This window comes from Tursiops truncatus, chromosome 7 (genome assembly GCF_011762595.2).
Source record: "Tursiops truncatus isolate mTurTru1 chromosome 7, mTurTru1.mat.Y, whole genome shotgun sequence".
In the NCBI taxonomy this organism is placed as follows: Eukaryota; Metazoa; Chordata; class Mammalia; order Artiodactyla; family Delphinidae; genus Tursiops; species Tursiops truncatus.
Window position 1 is genome coordinate 69738236 of NC_047040.1, and position 23612 is coordinate 69761847.

At 34.2% G+C, this 23612-nt stretch overlaps 1 protein-coding gene across 2 annotated transcripts in view; it reads right to left on the reverse strand.

Moving 5' to 3' along the window:
• Positions 1-23612, reverse strand: part of SLC4A10 (solute carrier family 4 member 10) — a 224765-nt gene that overhangs the window by 175500 nt on the left and 25653 nt on the right. For both annotated transcript variants that reach the window (XM_033860084.2, XM_073807645.1), the window contains exon 2: positions 13512-13593. In XM_033860084.2, the coding sequence (XP_033715975.1) occupies positions 13512-13593 (82 nt within the window). The remainder of the gene's footprint in view (positions 1-13511; positions 13594-23612) is intronic.

Sequence of the window (23612 nt, forward strand, 5' to 3'; positions counted from 1 at the left end):
TGTGCAGTTCTGTAATTACATGGATATTTAGTAAGTACCCACTTCTGAGTAAAGAGGATAAAATAATTATTTGGGGCAATGCAAAACCACAGAGCTAAGATGATGTTGAAAAGTGAAATTAAGGGGCATCCATTTTCATCCTCTCATTTACATAGAATCCTAAGAGCCTCTTAGGAAAAAGGGAAGCTGAACCCAAATCCCTTTGCTTTGAGATTTAAAATCATTAAATCATTTCTGAAGGAGTATAGTGCCCTAAATGAAGACAAGCAGGAATGGATAACAGCCCCCCACTTCCACTCCCCATTAAGAAGAAACACCATTGATGGGAGGAGGGTCTGGACCCTTTTCCAAACTCAACAGCAGCCACTAGATTACTGCGTGTGTGTGTGTGTGTGTCTGATTTTAATGGCCCATTTTGTGACTTATGCTAAAGGCCTTTTTGACAAAGTCACTTTGGTACTAAGGAGCTTACTCTGAATGGGGAAAGGAGATGCATGTGTGCCCTTACAATAAGGGAAATAAAAAACTTGAAGTATAACACTTAAGGCTCAAGGCAGGTTTTGGTATGTATGTATGTGGAGGAGGAGGTTGTGTAGCTGACTGGATAAACGTGTACAGATAAACCAGGAAGGATCAACAGCTTTAATGGACAGGGCCTTGCACCAAATGATAGTGGGTAGTCACAAACTCCAGTGCAACTTGCATCATCCCAACTCCGTGGATGCCACCAGACTTCTAATTGGTGGTAGAAGATACTGAGACTAATAGGCTAAGCTCTCCAGGATTAAACACTTGTTGAAATCAACCATGAGGGGCATATCTAGTTTGTAAGGTCCATATTTTTGTCTCTTTTTTTTTCACTGCAGTATTACTAGTACCTGGAGTAGTGTCTGACACTTAATAATAGGCATTAAATAGAGTTGGAGGAATGAATGAATGAAGGAATCTGAAGTCCCGTTAATTCTCACTGAGGGTGGCAAGAGGTTAGAGATATTAAGGACTGATTAAACCATTTAGTCTAAGTAACCCTATGGAACCTTGGAAGGAGAACCCCAGGACAAATGTCATACTTTCAGAATATCCAGGCAGGTGGTTCCTCTGGGTTATTATATTGTCAATGTTAACCAAATATGGCCTAACTTTATATTTCAAGATGATAAAGCCAGACATACACTTTCCATTAAGAAATTTATATCTGGTGATATTTTTTGCCACAGCTACTCTACTTCAAATTTCTTTCTTCCTCATGAAAGGTAAAGAATAAGTTTCTGTGCTTTTCAAGAGGCATGAATCATTAATAGGACATTTTTTAAACCATTTATACAGAGCGAGCAGTCCTTTTCAAATTCAAAACTAATGAACTTTTCTTGTCAGAGAACTGAAAAACTTAAAGGTATTTAAATATTAAGCAAAGTTAACAAGAAATTTAAATTTTAAAGCATACTCTGGAAGTTCACTTAAAGATCACAGAATTTAGAGATGGAAAATTCTTCAGAGAGCACTTGATTCAGACCTCTCATTTTCACATGTGAAATAAACAGTAGTTGAAGAAGTTATCCCAATATTTCTAAAACTAAACATTTCTAAGTAGTCACACCCAATAGGGAAATTTTAACATCTTAGTTTATTTTCCTCATACAAAACTCTCCTATTTCTGTGTAACATAAAATGATGGTATATTTCATCTTCCATATAACCATCTTTCATATACTCTTAAGTTAGCAGTCATGTTCTTTCAACATATTCCCTTAGCATTTTCCTCAACTAATATTTGTATAGGATGACCTCTACTTTAGTCATATTCATCTTCTTCAGTGTGTCTACCTTAGGTTTATTCATTGTGTGAAAGTCCACAAGACACATATGGAACATTTTGGATACACCCATATGGACTCCTACAACACTCACAGGTGGAAATAACATTCCAGGAAGTGAATCATTCAGAGAGAGAATGAAGAATAAGAGGGAAAAAAAATCAAGGATAGATATAGAGAGAAACCAACAGTTAAAAGATAAATGAGAATTGTCAAAGGTTTGAAGAAATAGATGGAACTTCTCATATTATGTCAATGGGAGTATAAAACATAGATCAAAATTTTTAACTGTATAACTTTTTGACCCAGCAATCCTCCTGAGAATTATATCAGTAAAGTGCACAAGAAGACATATACAATAATTCATAGCAGCTTTGTTTAAAAGAGATAAATGAGAAATAAAATGTCCATTGATAAGGAATTGGTTAAATAAAGCACGGTACAATCATGCAATGAAATACTAAGCATAATTAAAATGGACAATATCAATATTAACATGGAATGATGTTGATTTTTTTAATGAAAAGAGAGTAGTTGAAAAGATTACAAATTGTACCATAATTTTACTTATATGTAATTTAGTTATAATTACATCTGTTTATGATATATAATTAAATTACATTCTTCTATAATATTAATTCTGTAATTCTGTTCAGAAATATTAATTGTATTTCTTCTAAACAGTAGGTTTTGGGGGTTGTTTTGTTTGCCTTCTTTATATTTTATACTTTTTTATATTTCTTGGATTTTTCTAACTCAAAATAATTTTTTGTTTTAAAATAGTTTTAAACAATAAAACAATTTTAATTTTGGGAAAAAAACATAGAAATGTCAGGCATAGTAAGAGGGGCCAGTGGATAAAATAGAAAAAAATACCAAGGAAGACTACCTGAGAAGAGAAGCCAAGGGAGGGGTATGAGAGAAAAGAAGGAAGATCTAAACACAAAGGTATAGTCAAAAGTTTTAAAAGCAACTGAGACTTCAAAAGGGCTGACAACAGGGGATCACTATACTTGGCAATTAAGAGCACTTTTTAAATAGAATGCATATTAATAAACCTTAAGAGAATATTAAAGTGAGATAGCATGAGAGAAATAGTATTTCAACTTAGTAAACATGACTTTCATTTTCATGATCAGTACTGTTAAGTGCATTGGTGTTGCAGACACTATTCTTTTGTATTAATCACTGTGATATCATAAAATGCTTTCCTGCCATATTGTCATCTAATTACAAAACAGCAATTTATCATTACATGAAAAAAATTGAGTTATACAAAGGAAAAAATAGGTACAATTGTAAATAATTTAGCTAGATATTAGAAATCCTTTTTCTAATAAGCCTGTAATACTTTTTGCACAGATGCTCCAAAGGTAATTTAGAAGCAGCTTTGAAAGTAGTCAAAAAAGAATATTCATAGTCATGATATGGAAGCAATCTAAATGTCAACAGATGAATGGATAAAGAACACATGGTGCGTGTATATATATATATATATGTATATACATATATATAATGTATAATATATATAATCAAATATTACTCAGCCATAAAAAAGAATGAAGCTCTGCCATCTGTAGCAACATGGATCGATGAAACTAGAGAGCATTTTGCTTAATGAAATAAGTGAGGGAAAGACAAACACTATGTTATCACTTATGTGTGGAATCTAAAAAATAAAACAAATGAATATATATAAAAAAACAGAAACAGACTCACAGGTATAGAGGACAAACTAGTGGTTACCAGCAGGGAGAGGGAAGAGGGGAGGGGCAAGATAGGGGTACAGGATTAAGAGATACAAGCACTATGTATAAAATAGATAAACAGCAAGGATACATTGTACAGCCCAGGGAAATATAGCCACTATTTTGTAACATTAAATGGAGTATAATCTATAAAAATATTGAGTCAATATGTTTTATACACCTGAAACTAATACTGTAAACCAACTATACTTCAATAAGAAAAGGATATTCATAATGTTCCTTCTGCAGAGACAAGACGAAAGCTTAATCTACCAGCAGAAAATTAAAATTTTACTTTCTTTTAATCATTATTTCAATCATTTTGGTTTTCTATATTATTTTCCCACCTGAAGCTCTCATTAGGGGTAGAAATGATAGAGAAAGAAAGGAAAAAGAAGTAGATTTTTTCATTGTGCTTTCAGCAGTTCTGACAAACTAAGAGCAGTAGGGATGACTAGGCAGCCAGAAAAGAGGGAGGATAGAATGGGGTAGTGAACGATGTCACCGGGAGAAAGTATAAAAGAGAGCATTCCAAAAAGTAACCTCAGAATACCAGTACACCAAATCGACTTCATTCTATTAAGGTTCCAGTGATGCTAGTACTGATAAAATTATAGGTGTGTGTAATCCAGAAAATCAAGAATATCACCTCTTTCAACTACTATTTAAAACTTGTTCAGTATTATCAGTATTTATCTCAATTGATATTTAAATGTAAACATTTATGTGCCGGGTGGCCACTGTTATTTTTTCCCAAGGAGGTCTAGAACTCAAGTGCCCTATTGACAGCACCAGTATGTAAACCACTTTGGAGAATAAAGAATATAAAACAAATTTTGTTCAGTGCTTATATACCATTAGCACTTAATTAATATTGGTGAATGATGATGACTTCACAAGAGAAGCCCTAATTGACTGGTAGCCCACCCCTGCTTCTATTGTGAGGAGATAACCTGTGGAGGCTATGATCACATGTAGCCAAGGCGCTTTAAAGTAGGATAGCTCTAGGGGAAAGATTAGCAGCTGAAATAGAGATTTAAGAATTTAATCAACAAGTAGACTAAGTTGATCTCCTTCACAATGTCACCTTCATAGTATGATTCCCATACTATTAAACTGTCTAACTAAATAATCAACACACTTAAGTCTCAGGCGTCTGGAAAACTCAAAACAAAAGTATAGTGTTAATATAAACCTACAGAGTACATATTAAGAAGCTTTGGCCATTTGTGGTTTGTCTTCAAAGTATTAAATATTTTCGAAGAAAAATATAGAAGGATTAAAGGAATAAATTCTTTGCTGTAAAATACCCTCTTTTAATATTTATAGGATTATATTTAATGTAATGAAAAGGAATTTCTTTTCCTCTAATATATCTCTAAAATAGCAATTGATTGAAAATGTTACATATACACACACAAATATACAGTTCTCCTTATTCACAAAGGATATGTCTTAGGTCACATTACATAGCAAATACCTCAAATACTGTACTGTGCCTTTGATAGGTAGAGAGTAGTAGTAAATAGAGCCAGATTTATAAGGAACGATGAGGGAGATTAAGAATATGGGCTCTTATTCTAAAATCATCTGCCTAAAAACAGACATCCTAAACTAGGGATGGAAAATACATAATGAGGACCCCTAAATTAAGAAACCATACATTGCAGGATTTCTTAGCCACATATACACATTAGAATATTTGCTACTATACTCATTCAAACACATGTCTATAACTACTTGCAAATGGTCTAATAAACCAAATTTAGAATACTTTAGATCTTTCAAATTTACAACACACTCTAAAAGCAGACTGTAAATAACTAGCAATTACCACTCACTTTAAATAGACAAAATATCATGAATAAATTTATATATCAAAATAAATTGATGTGGGTTACATACAAAAATCATGTGAAACAATTAATATGAAGAAACATGGAACATGATCTATAGCTCACCTGAGAGTTAATTAGGAATAAAAGTAATTCCATTATTACAGACTGTTAAAAAACATTCTCTTATTTGGTTCTTATTTTTAGGATACCCTGGAGAAAAACAGAACAACTCATTATGAAATGTGCATAGGTGGCAAAGATAGTCAATTAGGGAATAAAATTTACTACTGGCTATTTTTTTCTGGAATCTTCAGTATTAGTCTATCTGCCTAATTCCCATCCTCAAATATATCCAAAATGTTTGGCAGGCAGAATGTACAATTTTAAATGGATCCTATGTAATTAATTAACTTCACTAATTATTACCAATGGACCAAATACCACTTAGAATTGCCATATCAAGTGACACTGAGCCTGTATCAACAATAGTAAATTGCACAAAAGTTAACAACCCATAATAGCAGGAAAAACAGTTCTTTTCTTTTTCAAATAAAAGACATTTGGAACATGGAAACAATAAGATTATTCATTCTATGGTGCAGCAGAGACAAGAATTTAAAATAAGAGAACATGAGGTTATTATTAAAACTAGTCTCCAGTGGGACAGGCTTTTCCTTTTGTGGAAATGAATCTGTCTAATGGGAATTTACTAACTGCAAAATATCTCAAATTTTTGCAAAATTATTTGGAAAACTATTGTAATAGGGGTACTAATTATCTAATTCATTATTGCTTCATAGGATAGTCTCAACTTTTTAAAAATAGTCATGATTAAGTGAGTAAATATGCCCCAGTCTTCCAGCTAATAAACATCTTGCCCCATTCAGTCACCTAAAAAACAAGGCTCCACATTATGTTTACTTCTATAACATAGTTGTTAAAAGCCCAGACCCTTGTGGGTTTGAATCCCTGCTCTTACACTTGCTAGTCATGGCCTAGGCAAGTCAATCTTTTGTGCTTTAGTTTCCTTATCTGTAAGATGGAGATGATAATAGTACTTACCTCACTGAGTAACTTCAAAAATTAATTCATTCTCCATTATTTGACCTACCTCATGCAAATGTTTAAACTTCATCTCTAGTCACTCTTTACCCCCATGCACACAATCCCAATGTGTTAGCTACACCATATTTGCCATTCCCAGAATATAACGGATCCTTCCTTCTTTGCCTTCAGAACTCTCATTCATCCTTCTAAGCCCATCTCTGTCTCTGTGAAGCCAACTTTTGTTTCTCTCAGCAGAATTCACTTTTTCCTTCTAATGGCAATTTTTGGAGATAAAAGATCAGAAAGAAAAAGATCTAAGCCTAATTTTTGGCTTTTTCTTTATTTTTTCAAATTATTTTCTACTTTGGTTTCAAAATAGTGCATCATAATTATAGGATCAGCACTTACTATCTTCTGTTTTTTAGTGAAAAACACTTTTGACATTACAATGATTATGATCAGAAAAGCATTTTAGTAAACTTAAGAGCTCAGGAATGCATTGGGTGAAATGAAGAAAGTGGGAGGGTATTATCATTAATAAAATTACGTCATATGATAGCTTTGTGCTAGGTATTTTACTTACAGTATCTCTGGACTTTAGGTCCACGATATATTAAGTGGTCCCCAAAAGAAATGAACTAGTAAACCAAAATTTTTTATCTCAAATAAAATGAGCAAAAATATCAAGACAGAGGTATAATTTTCTCTATTAAATTCCTGACTTAAAAGTATTTTACACTCTGCTAAAAGCAATACAGAATAAAGAAAATGTCTTTTTAATTTAATTCATAGCCAAGATTTAAATATTAGTTTAACTTTTCCATTAAAGTTTTAAATTTATGAATTCCTGAATATCAGATTAAAATGTAACTAGATTTATTTATCTTAGTACAGAAACTCCTATATTTATATGTTAAATATTTGAAAGCTAATTCAATATTTGATGAGTGTTAATTATGCACCTAATTACAGTATATAAACTTAACTTCTTACATGATTAGTGATATATTATTGAATTATATATAAATGAGATTCAATGCAACACATTTTTTAGTACCTATCTAGTTTAAGAAAAACTGCTGGACCGATACCATGGTAGAATGCAAATACGTATAAGACAAAGATTTGTCCCTCAACAAACTTATAAGCAAATAAGAATGATAAGAAATATATACATAATCATAATATAAGAAATGATGTAAATTCAGAAAGAGAGATCTGGAGGAGGAAGATAATTATTCTGCCAGGAGGGATCAGGTAACGCTAATGGATGGGCAGAACGGACATTCTATTCTTTGTGGAGAAGATGAGAAGGCACCAATTTGGTATGGAGCAACAAAAAAGGTTTTGAACACAAAATTTTTAATAATATTCTTGAGGTTTTATTGCATCTTCCATGTCCTCAGACTGTAGAAAAATAGCAGGTATTATTTTAGAAATATGTGCTAAAAGCATGGAAAACAAACAGTCTCTCTCTCACTAAAGAAGTTCTTTATATATCAGTGATTTGGGGGGAAATTTAACCTGTAAGGAGTAATGCAAGCTATAACAAGTGTAAAGTTAGACAACAAAGGAATATGAAGGATAAAATTGCAGGCATTCTACACCATATACAGAAATTAACTCAAAATGGGTCAAAGACCTAAATGTAAGACCCAAAACTATAAATTAGAAGGAAACATAGGGAAAGGCTTTATGACATTGGATTTGGCAAGGATTTCCTGGAAATAACACCAAAAGCTTAGGCAACAAAAGTAATACTAGACAAATTGGACTATATCAAAAAATTAAAATTTTCTGCATATCAAAGAACGCAGTCAACAGATCAAAAAGGCAACCTACAGAATGGGAGAAAACATTTGCAAATCATATATACCTGATAAGGAGTTAATATCTAGAATACATAAAGAATTCCTACAACTGAACAACACATTAAAAAATCCAGTTAAACAATGCACAAAGGACTTGAATAGACATTTCTCCAAAGATGATACACAAATGGCCAACATGCATATGAGAAAATGTTCAATATCACTAATTATTAGGAAAATGCAAATCAAAACCTGACACCCATTAGGGTGGCTACTATCAAGAAAACCTGGAAAACTGCAAGTGTTAGTGAGGATGTGAAGAAATTGGAACCCTTGCACGGTGTTGGTAGGAATGTAAAATTGTGCATCTTCTATGAAAAACAGTATGGCAGTTTCTCTAAAAATTAAAAATAGAATGACCCTATGATCCAGCAATCCCACTTATGGGTATATACTCAAAAGAATTGAAAGCAGGGTCTTGAAGCAATATTTGCACACTCATGCTCATAACAGCACTAGCTAAACAGCACAGCACTATTTCACAATAGCCAAAAGATGAAAGCAATCGTGTCCATCGATAGATGAATGGATAAACAAAATATAGTATATACATACAATGGATATCATTCAGCCTTAAAAAGGAAAGTAATTTCTAATACTACAGCATGGATACACCTTCATGACATTATGCTAAGTGAAATAAATCAGTCACAAAAAGACAAACACTGCATGATTTCACTTCTGTGAGGTACCTAGCATAGTCAAATTCATAGAAACAGAAGGTAGAATGGTGTTTGCCGGGGGGAGAAGGAAATGGAGAGATGTTGTTGAAGAGCTTCAGTTTTCCAAGATGAAAAAGTTCTGACACTGCTTATACAACATTGTAAATATATTTAATACTATTGAACTGTACACTTAGAATTGGCTGTGTTGATAAATTTTATGTTATGAATTTTTTACCACAAAAGAATTTTTTTTAAATTTTTTTAAAAAAGCAATCCAGTTGTTGGGCAGAATTGCTTTGACTGGAAATCGATCCATTCAGTCAAAACGGCTAAATAATAACATATCATCTTCAGCTATTTAATTTTCTTCTCTTTGTTATCATTTAATTAATGACATACTATTTTTAGCAACTTATTAAATTGCTCTTATGCCTGCAGAAAATATAACAATCGTCATATCTGAAAAAATAAAATATTCATTAAATTTTTTAAAAGTTCAGGCATCCATTCTGAGAAGAGCTGAACACGGCTGAACAATGAAGAGAGAATGGAGGTGTTTAAGAATAACTGAACTCCCTAACTATCCCTGCCCCCCACCCTTCGCCCTGGTAACCATAAATTCGTTCCCTAAGTCTGTGAGTCTGTTTCTGTTTGGTAAATAAGTTCATTTGTATCATTTTTTTAGATTCCCTGCATATAAGTGATAAGGGAGTTTGGGATTGACATGTACACACTGCTATATTTAAAATGGATAATCAACAAGGACCTACTGTATAGCACAGGGAACTCTGCTCAATTAAAAAAAAAAAAGAACTGAAGATGCACTGGGTTATTTTTATTAGGCCCATGTGGAAACTGACCCCACCTATCCATCCATCCACCCTGGAGTTTCAGGCTCAGTACAGTGTTGCACACTCTATAATGTTATCCTTTAGTCAGATTCACTGAGAAGTTGACTCTGGAATACATCTGTCTTATCAAGGCCTCTGCATACTTGCCACTTCATGTTCATTTGGTCAACACAGTGAACCAAAATGATGCTCTGCAGAACACCCACCCAGTCCAAATCCCTTTGGAGTCTATTATAATACAGGGTAGGAGAGTTAACACAGCCGTGGAGCAAGACCATAAATGTATATTGTTGTACTTCCCAAGAGAATGTTTACTTCTGGTACACCTTCTTGGTAGTAATAGAAAAAAAAAATGCATTTGCCACATCAACAGCTGCATACCATGTATCTGTGGTCTCTAAAAAGATTCTACATCTGAAACAGTAGCTGCAATCGATGCTACCACTTGGCCGAGTCTGCAGTAGTCCACCACCATTGTCTAGACTTTGACAAGTTTCTGTAGTGGCCAGACTGGGACATACTTTAGATCTATAAAGATGGCACTAATCTCTGCTATTTCCTGTCATATGCAATACTGATTTTCATTTACTATCATCGCCAAGGCAAGTACTTTCAGAGCCTTCTCACCCACTACAATAGTTCTTAATCCCACAGGCTAAAAAACCAATGTGATGGTCCTATCAATTACCAAGTAGGTCTATCGGTATGGTTCAGGGAACAGGAAAATGATCAATGAGTGGTTCAGATTCCTCAGGAAACAGACACTGAGACAGAAATTTGTGTTCAGGGAGTTTGTTGAAGAGAGCTATCAGCAGTAACACCTGTGAGGAAATGTGGGCTGCAGCATTTGGTAGAAGTTGAATTACGGTATATTTGCAGTAATGGCCTCAGTTGACTCCACAGGAGGCTCTGAAGCTGAGAGAGCCTTTCAGAATTGTACCAAATTGAGGCAAGACTCTGGGCCTTTATACTCCTTCTCTGATAACTTATTGAATTCAGATGCCACAGGAGAGGTAGCTCCCTTCAGCTGAAGGTAATGTCTGGGGTAGCAATTCCAAATTCTAGCTCATTTAAAATAAATATCTATTGGTATATTTTATCTATGTTACTAAAGAAGCTCTTAAAAAGTGGTGCCCTATGGTAATTTTATTTCTTGAGGAACTTCCACACTGCTTTCCATAGCAGTTGCACTATTTTACTTTCTCACCAGTAGTGCACAAGGGTTCCAATTTCTTCATGTCTTCACCAACGCTTGTTATTTTCTGTTTTTTTTTTTTTAAATAGTAACCATCCTAATGGGTTTGAGGTGATATCTCGTTACAGATTTGATTTGCATTTCCTTAATAGTTAGTGATGTTGAATATCTTTTCATGACCCTGCTGTCCATTTGTATATCTTCCTTAGAGAAACGTCAATAGTTCAAATCTTTTTATCACTGAATAATATTCCATTGCATTGGCATACTACATAGTTTATTTATCCATTAAAGTACATCTTGGTTGCTTTCAAGTTTTGGAAATTATGAAAGAAAAAAAAAAAACAGTGGTGCCCTTGTCTTTTTCTTTAATTACACAGAAGGAGAAGCTACCACCACCCTTATCCTCAGTAATGCCACCTTTCTCTCTGGTGCTCTCCCACTTACGTTATATTATATTATATGCTACCAGTTGATTTTTTCCTGAACCATGACATCCATCTCATTGCCCCTGCATTATTTTCTGATTCAGGGTAATCAATCTGGGAACCACTAACAGATCTATTAATTCTTTGTATGCATCACAACAGAATCCTCCACAGCATCCTCAAATACTGGAATGTTTATCTACTTAATATGATATGGGAGCAGAACAAATATTAAGAAAGTCAACATAAATAAGGTTTTTCTTATTTTCTTTCAAAATTCTAAAATGTTGCCTTTGCATTCTATGATGTTAATTTCAATCACCAGTGACTAAGTCACAGTATTCACTTCTGGGATTAAAATACCCACTATAGACATCAGCAAACAGAACAAAATCTGATTTATCCAACTGTGTTTTGCCAACAAGAAATCTCTTTTAAGAAGCATTGTACACTGTTACGTGTATTCCCAGTAAAAAGAAACGTATGTAATACATGTTGATACAACAATTAAAGTAACTTTATTAAATCTTATTTTTGTATTATGTATTTTCCATTCAAAGGGACCATTTAGTATTTTACTGTAATTATTTATAAATTACTGTTAACTGTTAATTATCTGTGTGTGGATTATCATCACAATCTTTAAACCCAAGATGATGTTTCTCTGGAATTGAGTATATTTTTACACTAAATTCTTGATTTATTAGGTTTTCTTGTGTGAGTTTAGTGAATATAAGCATAGCTTAAGTCATGGTATGACATAAGTAGGACAGTAACTATGCTGCTTTTCAAATCTAAAGAAAAATTTGCTTTATATTAGACATTACTGGGTTAGATTTTTCAAGTTTCTGCTTCCTTCAATTTGTGTAATGAATATGGATAGCATGCAAATTACTACGCCTGCCCAGTAAGTATAACCTTTCCAGACCTTGGGTGCTTTCTGTGCATCAAGCAAAATGTCAAACACAGAGTGGGTATAGTTGTTGAAAGTTGTCTCTAAATAGTATGTTAACTCTTCTGTTATTTAATTGTTGTAACTACATATAAGACTCAATAATAATGAATTTAACCATAATTTAAGTGGCTATAATTCTTAAGGGGAATGAACACTTACTTTTCAGCTGCTGTAGATTTCTAGGAGCTATCTCTGATTAGTTTTACTTAAGATGATTTGGGTTTCACTTTTCAACAAAAAGATGAAAAACACCACATACCTTGTATCTCACTAGTAATAATTTCTTGTTAAAAAATTAAGATGAACTAATGGCGTGTATACATTAAATTGCAGTGGAATAATAATTGTCAATACTTATGTAACTCTTAGGCCAGGTACTATTCTATTTTTCCCTTATTTCTCATAAAAATTTAGGAAATATATTCCACTGTTATCCTTATTTTAACAACAGAGAAAACAGGTGCATAGAAGTTAACTAATTAGCTAAAGCTTCCATAACAAATAAGGGACAGAAGTGATATTTGAATCTAGTACAGTCTGGTTTCAGAGCCTCTATATTTTACCAGCTGCTAGACCATACTACCTCCCTGTTGAATTACCTGACCTTCTTCCTACTGAAGAGAATACACACAAATGATGCCTCCAGCCCTCTCTCATATATATCTCAGTAAAACTAGAATACCAATTGTCCTTAACTCCCTTCCAGTGACAGCCTACTCTGACAACATAGGGTGAATTAGATGCCCCTCCTGTCCTCCCCTGTCACATAACACCCAATATGTTGGTCTGACATAATTTTTTTCTTTTCATTCCCCAATTAATTGTAATTCCTTGAAGGAAGGATTATTGAAAGACTGGCACACAACACAGTACAGGAATATTGGAGAGGTTCAACAAACATCTGTTGAATGAATTAATGCTTCTCATTGTTTGCAGGACTGACTATTGGCACTCCAGGGTACACCAAAACAGTCATATCCATCCCACCACCACCACCATTATTACTCTGATATCAACTTTTGCAGTTCTCCACATTGCAACAAATTTCACATTTCTCTTTGAAACACCAATAGGTATCCCCCCACCAAAATAGTCTTACCTTCTAAATCTTCTTTCTCAAAGTGTGTTTTGAGAATAGAACGAGTTCCACCTCTATCCACAACTGCCTCTTCATCATTTCTCTGTAGAGCAGAGAGAAAGAAGACTAAATGATAGTACATAGATTCTCTTAATTTCAGCAAATAAACTTTAATGTGCTCTAATAATTTAGGGGTTTAATTCAGTAACATAAACCTACTTGTACCTGAATATTCTATTTGATTATCAAGTGTTAGTTTACAAAAGACTAAGATTAATTTGACCACACATTCAGAGAAGGAATGTCGTTTGATTTTCCATGAAATTGAAGGCAGTCAAACATTCCAGTTGGCATCATTTATTAGTGAGATGAAAACTAGAAAACAAACAGTTATCCTGTCAATTTAGTAACATGTATTTTTTTTTAATTTTTATTTATTTATTTATTTATGGCTGTGTTGGCTCTTCATTTCTGTGTGAGGGCTTTCTCTAGCTGCGGCAAGTGGGGGCCACTCTTCATCGCGGTGCGCAGGCCTCTCACTATCGCGGCCTCTCTTGTTGCAGAGCACAGGCTCCAGACGCGCAGGCTCAGTAATTGTGGCTCACGCGGCATATGGGATCTTCCCAGAACAAGGCTCGAACCCGTGTCCCCTGCACTGGCAGGCAGATTCTCAACCACTGCGCCACCAGGGAAGCCCAGTAACATGTATTTTTATCTCTGATAAAGAATTCTTGTTAACAAGATGACATTTTGAACTATACAAGGAAAATATGAAAATCATTAGTGCTATGTCAGGGAGAAATAATTCCACTGCCATTATAAATGGGGTTGGGGGAGCTAATCTCTTGAAAGCAATTGGTATCAATTACTAGGTAAACTAAAACTCTAGTGACTTTGTTTCAGTATAATGCATTTTATTCAAACTAAACTGTAAATTACAATCATGTGCATTAAACCTTCATTCAGTTTCTATAGATTTTTTTACCTATTTAGAAGGGCTGGGCATAGGCTTTGTCTTCTGAACACTGTACACATAACTCAAAATAGTATACTCAGTGATCTGGTACTCAATAAAATAATGGGGGAGGTGTGAGCATAATCCATTTTGACCATGCAGGAATGGACAAAATATGAAATACTGAATGAAGTGAAACACAAATTATTTACAACTTTTATCTGTGAACACCCAGGTAAAAATTGCCTTAAAAGTGAATATCGAGTACAAAAGGAGAAATGAAAAGGTAGACTAAAGTTGAGTGAAACCTTTCAAGATCTATTTCTAAGCCTATTCTAGTTTATTACTATTAGAAAAGTAAAAGGTTTTTGCTTCTTCTCTGAAAGCTTTTTAATTCCTGAACATAATCTTAATAAAGATTTGTCCTCCATGTTTGACAAATCAGTACTTTCAACTGCAGGAGTATAGACATATTTCAGCCTAAAACGATCAGCTCTCATATGCTTCAAATGCAGCACAATATGCAGCAGAAGGACATGTTTTATAGCCTATAGTCCTGTTGTCTTTCTGACAACTTGTACTGACACAAGTCAGGGTAAAGTCTTTGAAATCAGAGTTAGATAAACTTATCCTATAAATGAGAGAAAATGAGAGAAAAATTAAAATGAAGATAAATTTCAGAACCCATTGCTCTTCTGTTTGGCAAAGTTTAAGAAAATCTGTTGGTTTAACCAATAATAGCAATAGAAAGACTAAAGCTGAGACTTTTATAATTTTCCTGAACCAGATAAATGCAAGTTTCAGCCTATTTTGAATCTGTTCTTGATACATTTACAGATCAAATTTACCCTCTGTGCAAGACATTTTCAAATATATGTCACACTAGAATACAACTCTGCCCTCTGGGGTGTTGTTAGGAAGAATGCCAAAAACTAAGTCATGCATCCTTGTTCAAAGGTCAGAAGGAACACTATTCCAATATAACTCAAAATGGCAGTCTCTGAAAACAACTGCAAAATGGAAAGCCTATATAGAATACATGAAGATGTTTCCCCCTATACAATAAATACTTGATTTTGATTTCAAGGACCTGAAATAATTTTCAGCTTATACAAAATGTTTCTTCCCCTTATTTATATAAAGCATGTATACTGTCCACGTACAAAAGATAATTCTGTTGAATCGCTAATGTTGAGATACTGAGAGAAAATGAAATTTTGCAGCAGAAGTAGAAATGGAATCTAAATAGGAAATAGCTGATTATTTAATTACTATGCAGGTTACAAGCAGAAGTGACCTAATTTTAATTTTTCTTTAAAAGAAAAAGAACTAGAAGCTAGAATATGAATATAACTCAATGTAAGTGACTCATTTTGTAGTTTCATATTATCCTCTTTAAATACTCTCTGGATGTTCCATATTTTCAGCTGAAAATTCCCAAGATACAGATTAATGTTAATACATATACTGAAATTCCTCTACTTTGGCTATAGCTCAAATGATCACTTCAATATTATTCAAGACATTTTAGCAGAATATTTCCCTTCCCCCTTATTACCAAGAGCAAGTAAATATGAGGTGTGATGATAGGAATGCAGAGGGACTTATGGCACTGGGTGCCAGTCTATGCAGTAATAGAGCAATAAGATATTTTCACTTCATTTTGAACTGTTACTATCTTTAGAATTGGTGAACATCAAATATATTAATGCACCTTAATTTCCATATGTATTTACTCACCTAGGAACAAATTTTAGCACTGTGTAGGGAGGGAACAAAAATATATTACATTGCCTTTCAATACAATTCACCCTTACTACACTGTTGGGTAAACGTTTATAAGATGATTGAGTCCAATAAATAGTATTGTGTTGGGATATATATTTCTCAATATGGACCATGTTCCCTCCAAATTTAAAGCATTGCCCATATTGAGAAATATATATCCCAACACAGTCACATATTCATATATATGTAATCAAAACAAAAAATTCACAAACCAGTATTTACTCTTAGTATAAAAAATGCACTCTGATATTTTCTGTTCCAGGGTATACTATTTCATTTAGAAGTCCTAGTCACTACCCATTAAATTTATTTCAGGACCGAAAAATGGCTTGTGACATGCAATTTGAAAAACATTGGTATAGACTATGGCCCTGGGACAGACTAACAGTAACTAATTCACACAGAAATTTCTTCTAGACTTGTTTGTAAATACCATTAGCTCTATGAATATGTAAAAATCACCTTTTTCTGATTTACCATAGCTCTTGAGCACAGCCACCAATGAAATAAAATTTTCTAGTTTTACAAACCAAAATCTAACAGTAACCTTGTGAGCAGGAAAATTCAAACTTTTTCATATCCTTTTAATTCTCATCTCATTTAAAAATGAACAGAGGAAAAGCAGTTCATTTTCAATTCAGAATTCTTTCTTCCTTAGAACTATTTATCATATCATTTTTAAAAAGTAACCACATTTTCTGCCTTTTTTTTTAGGTATTAGATATTAGAATAGTATTGTGTGCTGTATACTCTCCACTAACCCTTACAGATCCACTTTCCACTCTTATTCACCATGCTCTGTGTCTTTACAGACTGCATCGCTAGGGCCCCTTGTCTTTTAGCTTCCTATTGAGTTCAGCCAATGAGAGATAATGACAGAAGACTACAGAGTTGGGAGGAGAGAAACATGGCCCATTTGGGGCCATAGTTTGGCAATGGCTGTGGTCTTCTATCAAACATCAAAGCGCTTGTCACGTGACTCTTCTACAGCTATACATCTTGCTGGTTTGCATTAACTGCTCCCCCACCTTGCTCCTTTAGGCCTAGAAATAGTGACAGTTTCTGACTGTTGCAGGTTTCTGGGATTTCACTAACCTTCGCTGATTACCCTTTATCCTGCCTACTTTTTTAAAAAAAATTTTGTTGGAGTATAGCTGATTTACAATGTTATGTTAGTTTCTGCTGTACAGCAAAGTGAATCAGTTATACATATACATACATCCACTCTTTTAAAATTCTTTTCCTATATAGGCCATTACAGGTTATTGAGTAGAGTTCTCTGTTCTATACAGTAGGTCCTTATTAGTTACCTATTTTGTATATAGTAGTGTGTATATGTCAATCCCAATCAGTCCTTTCATTAAATTCTTTTTATCACCCTTCTTGAGTGACCATCTCTTTCTTGCTATGACCCTGATTTACATGTCACATTTATTTCAATGACTAAAAACCATGATATCAAGTTTCATAGAGATGAACATATAATCAAAGTGGTAACCTACATACATAACTTTGACTAAGAAATATCTATCAAAAAATACTGTTGAATGTTTAATTATGTACAATTATTTATTTTGTTTTTATCTTTTGCCTTTAGGAGACAGACCCTCCGAAAATACTACCATTTATGTGAAAGAGCATTCTGCCTATGTTCTCTTTTAGGAGTTTTATGGTTTCAAGTCTTATATTTAGGTCTTTAATCTATTTTGAGTTTATTTTTGTATATGGTGTGGAAAAATGTTCTAATCTCATTCTTTTACATGTAGCTGTCCAGTTTTCCCAGCACCACTTATTGAAGAGACTGTCTTTTCTCCAATTGCTTTTTGCCACCTTTGTCATAGACTAATTGACCATAGTCACATGGATTTATTTCTGGGTTCTCTATTCTGATCCATTGATCTATGTGTTTATTTTTGTGCCACTACCATGCTGTTTTGTTTTCTGTAGCTTTGTAGTATAGTCTGAAGTCAGAGAGAATGATACCTGCAGCTTTATTCTTTTTTCTCAAGATTGCTTTAGCAGCATTATTTGCAATAGCCAAGATATGGAAGCAACCCAAGTGTCCATCAACAGATGAATAGATAAAAAACATGTGGTATGTATATATATATAGGTATATACATATATAATATATAATATATATAAAGAAATATTACTCAGCCATAAAAAAAATGAAATTCTGCCATTTGCAATGATGTGCATGGACCTAGAGAGTATTATGCTTAGTGAAATAAATCAGACAGAGAAAGACAAATACTGTGTTTTCACTTATAAGTGAAATCTAAAAAAATGAAACAAATGAATGCATAAAACAAAACAGAAACAGACTCACAGATATAGAAAACAGACTAGTGGGTACCAGTGGGGAGAGGGAAGGGGGAGGGGCAAGATAGGGGTATGGAATTAAGAAGATACAAAATACTATGTATAAAATAGATAAGTGGGAGACATTCAAGATGGTGGAGGAATAAGATGTGGAGATCACCTTCCTCCCCATAAATACATCATAAACACATCTACATGTGGAACAACTCCTACAGAACACCTACCGAATGCTGGCAGAAGACCTCAGACTTCCCAAAAGATATATATATTTTTTCCTTTTCTCTTTTTGTGAGTGTGTATGTGTATGCTTCTTTGTGTGATTTTGTCTGTATAGCTTTGCTTTTACCATTTCTCCTAGGGTTCTGTCTGTCCGTTTTTTTGTTTGTTTACTATAGTTTTTAGCACTTGTTATTATTGGTGGATTTCATTTCTGGTTTGGTTGTTCTCTTATTTCTTTCTTTTTTTTTAATACTTTATAATTTTTGTATTTTTAATAATTTTTTTTATTTTTTATTTTAATAACTTTCCTTTCTATTTTTCCTTCCTTCCTTCCTTTCCTTCCTTTCCTTCTGAGCTGTGTGACTTGATGGGGTCTTCATGCTCTGGCCGGGTGTCAGGCCTGTGCCTCTGAGGTGGGAGAGCCAAGTTCAGGACATTGGTTCACCAGAGACCTCGCCGCTCCACGTAATATCAAACAGTGAAAGCTCTCCCAGATATCTCCATCTCAAAGCTAAGACCCAGCTTCACTCAATGACCAGCAAGCTACAGTGCTAGACACCTTGTGCCAAACAAACAGCAAGACAGGAGCACAACCCCACACATTACCAGAGAGGATGCCTAAAATCATAATAAGGTCACAGGAACCCCAAAACATACCACCGGACGTGGTCCTGCCCACCAGAAAGATATGATCCAGCCTCATCCACCAGAACACAGGCACCAGTCCCCTCCACCAAGAAGCCTACACAACCAACTGAACCATAATTAGCCACTGGGGGCAGACATCAAAACCAATGGGAACTACGAACCTGCAGCCTGTAAAAAGGAGACTCCAATTCACTAAGTTAAGCAAAATAAGAAGACAAAGAAACACACACAGCAGATGAAGGAGCAAGGTAAAAACCCACCAGACCAAACAAATGAAGAGGAAATAGGCAGACTACCTGAAAAACAATTCAGAGTAAAGAGAGTAAAGATGATGCAAAATCTTGGAAATAGAATGGAGAAAATACAAGGAACGTTTAACAAGGACCTAGAAGAATTAAAGATCAAACAATGATAAACAACACAATAAATGAAATTAAAAATTCTCTAGAAGGATCAATAGCAGAATAACTGAGGCAGAAGAACGGATAAGTGACCTGAAAGATAAAATAGTGAAAAAACTACCTCAGAGCTGAATGAAAAAAAAACAATGAAGAGAATTGAGGACTGTCTCAGAGACCACTGGGACAACATTAAATGCACCAATATTCGAAATTATAGGGGTCCCAGAAGAAGAGAAAAAAAAAGAACTGAAAAAATATTTGAAGAGATTATAGTTGAAAATTTCCCTAATATGGGAAAGGAAATAGTCAATCAAGTCCAGGAAGCACAGAGAGACCCATACAGGATAAATACAAGGAGAAACAAGTGAAGACACATATTAATTAAACTACCAAAATTAAATACAAAGAAAAAATATTAAAAGCAGCAAGGGAAAAACAAAAACAATATACAAGGAAAACACCATAAGGTTAACAGCTGATCTTTCAGCAGAAATTCTGCAGGCCAGAAGGTAGTGGCAAGACATATTTAGAGTGATAAAAGGGAAAAACCTACAACCAAGATTACTGTACCTAGCAAGGATCTCATTTGGATTCGACAGAGAAATTAAAACCTTAATAGACAAGCAAAAGCTAAGAGAATTCAGCACCACCAAACAAGCTTTACAACAAATGTTAAAGGAACTTCTCTAGGCAGGAAACACAAGAGAAGGAAAAGAGGTACAATAACAAAACTAAAACAATTTAAAAAAATGTTAAGGAACATACATATCCGAAACCACCTTAAATGTAAATGGATTAAATGCTCTAACCAAAAGACACACACTGGCTGAACGGATACAAAGATAAGACCCGTATATATGCTGTCTACAAGAGACCCGATTCAGATCTAGGGACACATACAGACTGAAAGTGAGGGAATGGAAAAAGATATTCCATGCAAATGGAAATCAAAAGAAAGCTGGACTAGCAATTCTCATATCAAACAAAATAGGCTTTAAAATAAAGGTTATTACAATAGACAAAGAAGAACACTACATAATGATCACGAGATCAATCCAAGAAAGAGATATAACAATTGTAAATATTTATGCACACAACATAGGAGCACCACGATACAACAAGCAAATGCTAAGAGCCATAAAAGGGGGAATCGACAGTAACACATACATAGTAGGGAACTTTAACACCCCACTTTCACCAATGGAAAGATCATCCAAAATGAAAATAAATAAGGAAACACAAGCTTTAAATAATACATTAAACAAGATAGACCTAATTGATACTTGTGGGACATTCCAACCAAAAACAACAGAATACACTTTCCTCTCAAGTGCTCATGGAACATTCTCCAGGATAGACCATATATTAGGTCACAAATCAAGCCTTGGTAAATTTAAGAAAATTGAAATCATATCAAGTATCTTTTCTGATCACAATGGTATGAGACTAGATATAAATTACAGGAAAAAATCTGTAAAAAATACAAACACATGGAGGCTAAACAACACACTACTAAATAACCAAGAGATCACTGAAGATCAAAGAGTAAATCAAAAAATACCTAGAAACAAATGACAATGAAAACACAATGACCCAAAACCTATGGGATGCAGCAAGAGCAGTTTAAGAGGGAAGTTTATAGCAATAAAATCCTACCTCAAGAAACAAGAAACATCTCAAATAAACAACATAACCTTACACCTAAAGCAATTAGAGAAAGAACAAAAAAACCCCACAAAGTTAGCAGAAGGAAAGAAATCATAATGATCAGATCATAAATAAATGAAAAAGAAATGAAGGAAATGATAGCAACGATCAATAAAACTAAAAGCTGGTTCTTTGAGAAGACAAACAAATTGATCAACCATTAGCCAGACTCATCAAGAAAAAAAGAGAGGACTCAAATCAATAGAAATAGAAATGAAAAAGGAGAAGTAACAACTGTCACTGCAGAAATACAAAGGATCATAGAGACTACTACAAGCAACTCTATGCCAATAAAATGGACAACCTGGAAGAAATGGATAAAGTATAAGAAAAGCACAACCTTCTGAGACTAAATCAGGAAGAAATAGAAAATATAAACAGACCAATCACAGGCAATGAAATTGAGACTGTGATTAAAAATCTTCCAACAAACAAAAGCCCAGGACCAGATGGCTTCACAGGAGAATTCTATCAAACATTTAGAGAAGAGCTAACACCTATCCTTCTCAAACTCTTCCAAAATATAGCAGGGGGAGGAACACTCCCAAACTCATTCTACGAGGCCACCATCACCCTGATACCAAAACCAGACTAGGATGTCACAAAGAAAGAAAACTACAGGCCAATATCACTGATGAACATAGATGCAAAAATCCTCAACAAAATACTAGCAAACAGAATCCAACAGCACATTAAAAGGATCATACACCATGATCAAGTGGGGTTTATTCCAGGAATGCAAGGATCTTCAATATACACAAATCAATTAATGTGATACACCATATTAACAAATTGAAGGAGAAAAACCATATGATAATTTCAATAGAAGCAGAGAAGGCTTTCAACAAAATTCAACACCCATTTATGATAAAACCCTGCAGAAAGTAGGCATAGAGGGAACTTTCCTCAACATAATAAAGGCCATCTATGACAAACCCACAGCCAACATCATCCTCAATGGTGAAAAACTGAAAGCATTTCCACTAAGATCAGGAACAAGACAAGGTTCCCCACTCTCACCACTCTTTTTCAACATAGTCTTGGAAGTTTTAGCCACAGCAATCAGAGAAGAAAAGGAAATAAAAGAAATCCAAATTGGAAAAGAAGAAGTAAAGCTGTCACTGCAGATGACATGATACTATACATAGAGAATCCTGAAGATGCTACCAGAAAACTACTAGAGCTAATCAATGAATTTGGTAAAGTAGCAAGATACAAAATTAATGCACAGAAATCTCTGGCATTCCTATACACTAATGATGAAAAATCTGAAAGTGATATCAAGAAAACACTCCCATTTACCACTGCAACAAAAAGAATAAAATATCTAGGAATAAACCTACCTAAGGAGACAAAAGACCTGTATGCAAAAAATTATAAGACACTGATGAAAGAAATTAAGGATAATACAAATAGATGGAGAGATATACCATGTTCTTAGATTGGAAGAATCAACATTGTGAAAATGACTCTACTACCCAAAGCAATCTACAGATTCAATACAATCCCTATCAAACTACCACTGGCATTTTTCACAGAACTAGAACAAAAAATTTCACAGTTTGTATGGAAACACAAAAGACCCCGAGTAGCCAAAGCAATCTTGAGAATGAAAAATGGAGCTGGAGGAATCAGGCTCCCTGACTTCAGACTATACTATAAAGCTACAGTAATCAAGACAGTATGGTACTGGCACAAAAACAGAAAGATAGATCAATGGAACAGGATAGAAAGCCCAGAGATAAACCCATGCACATATGGTCATCTTATCTTTCATAAAGGAGGCAGGAATGTACAGTGGAAAATGGGCAGCGTCTTCAATAGTGGTGCTGGGAAAACTGGACAGCTACATGTAAAAGTATGTGATTAGATCACTCCCTAACACCATACACAAAAATAAGCTCAAAATGGATTAAAGACCTAAATATAAGGCCTGAAACTATCAAACTCTGAGAGGAAAACATAGGCAGAAGACTCTATGACATAAATCACAGCAAGATCCTTTTTGACCCACCCCCTATAGAAATGGAAATAAAAACAAAAATAAACAAATGGGACCTAATGAAACTTCAAAGCTTT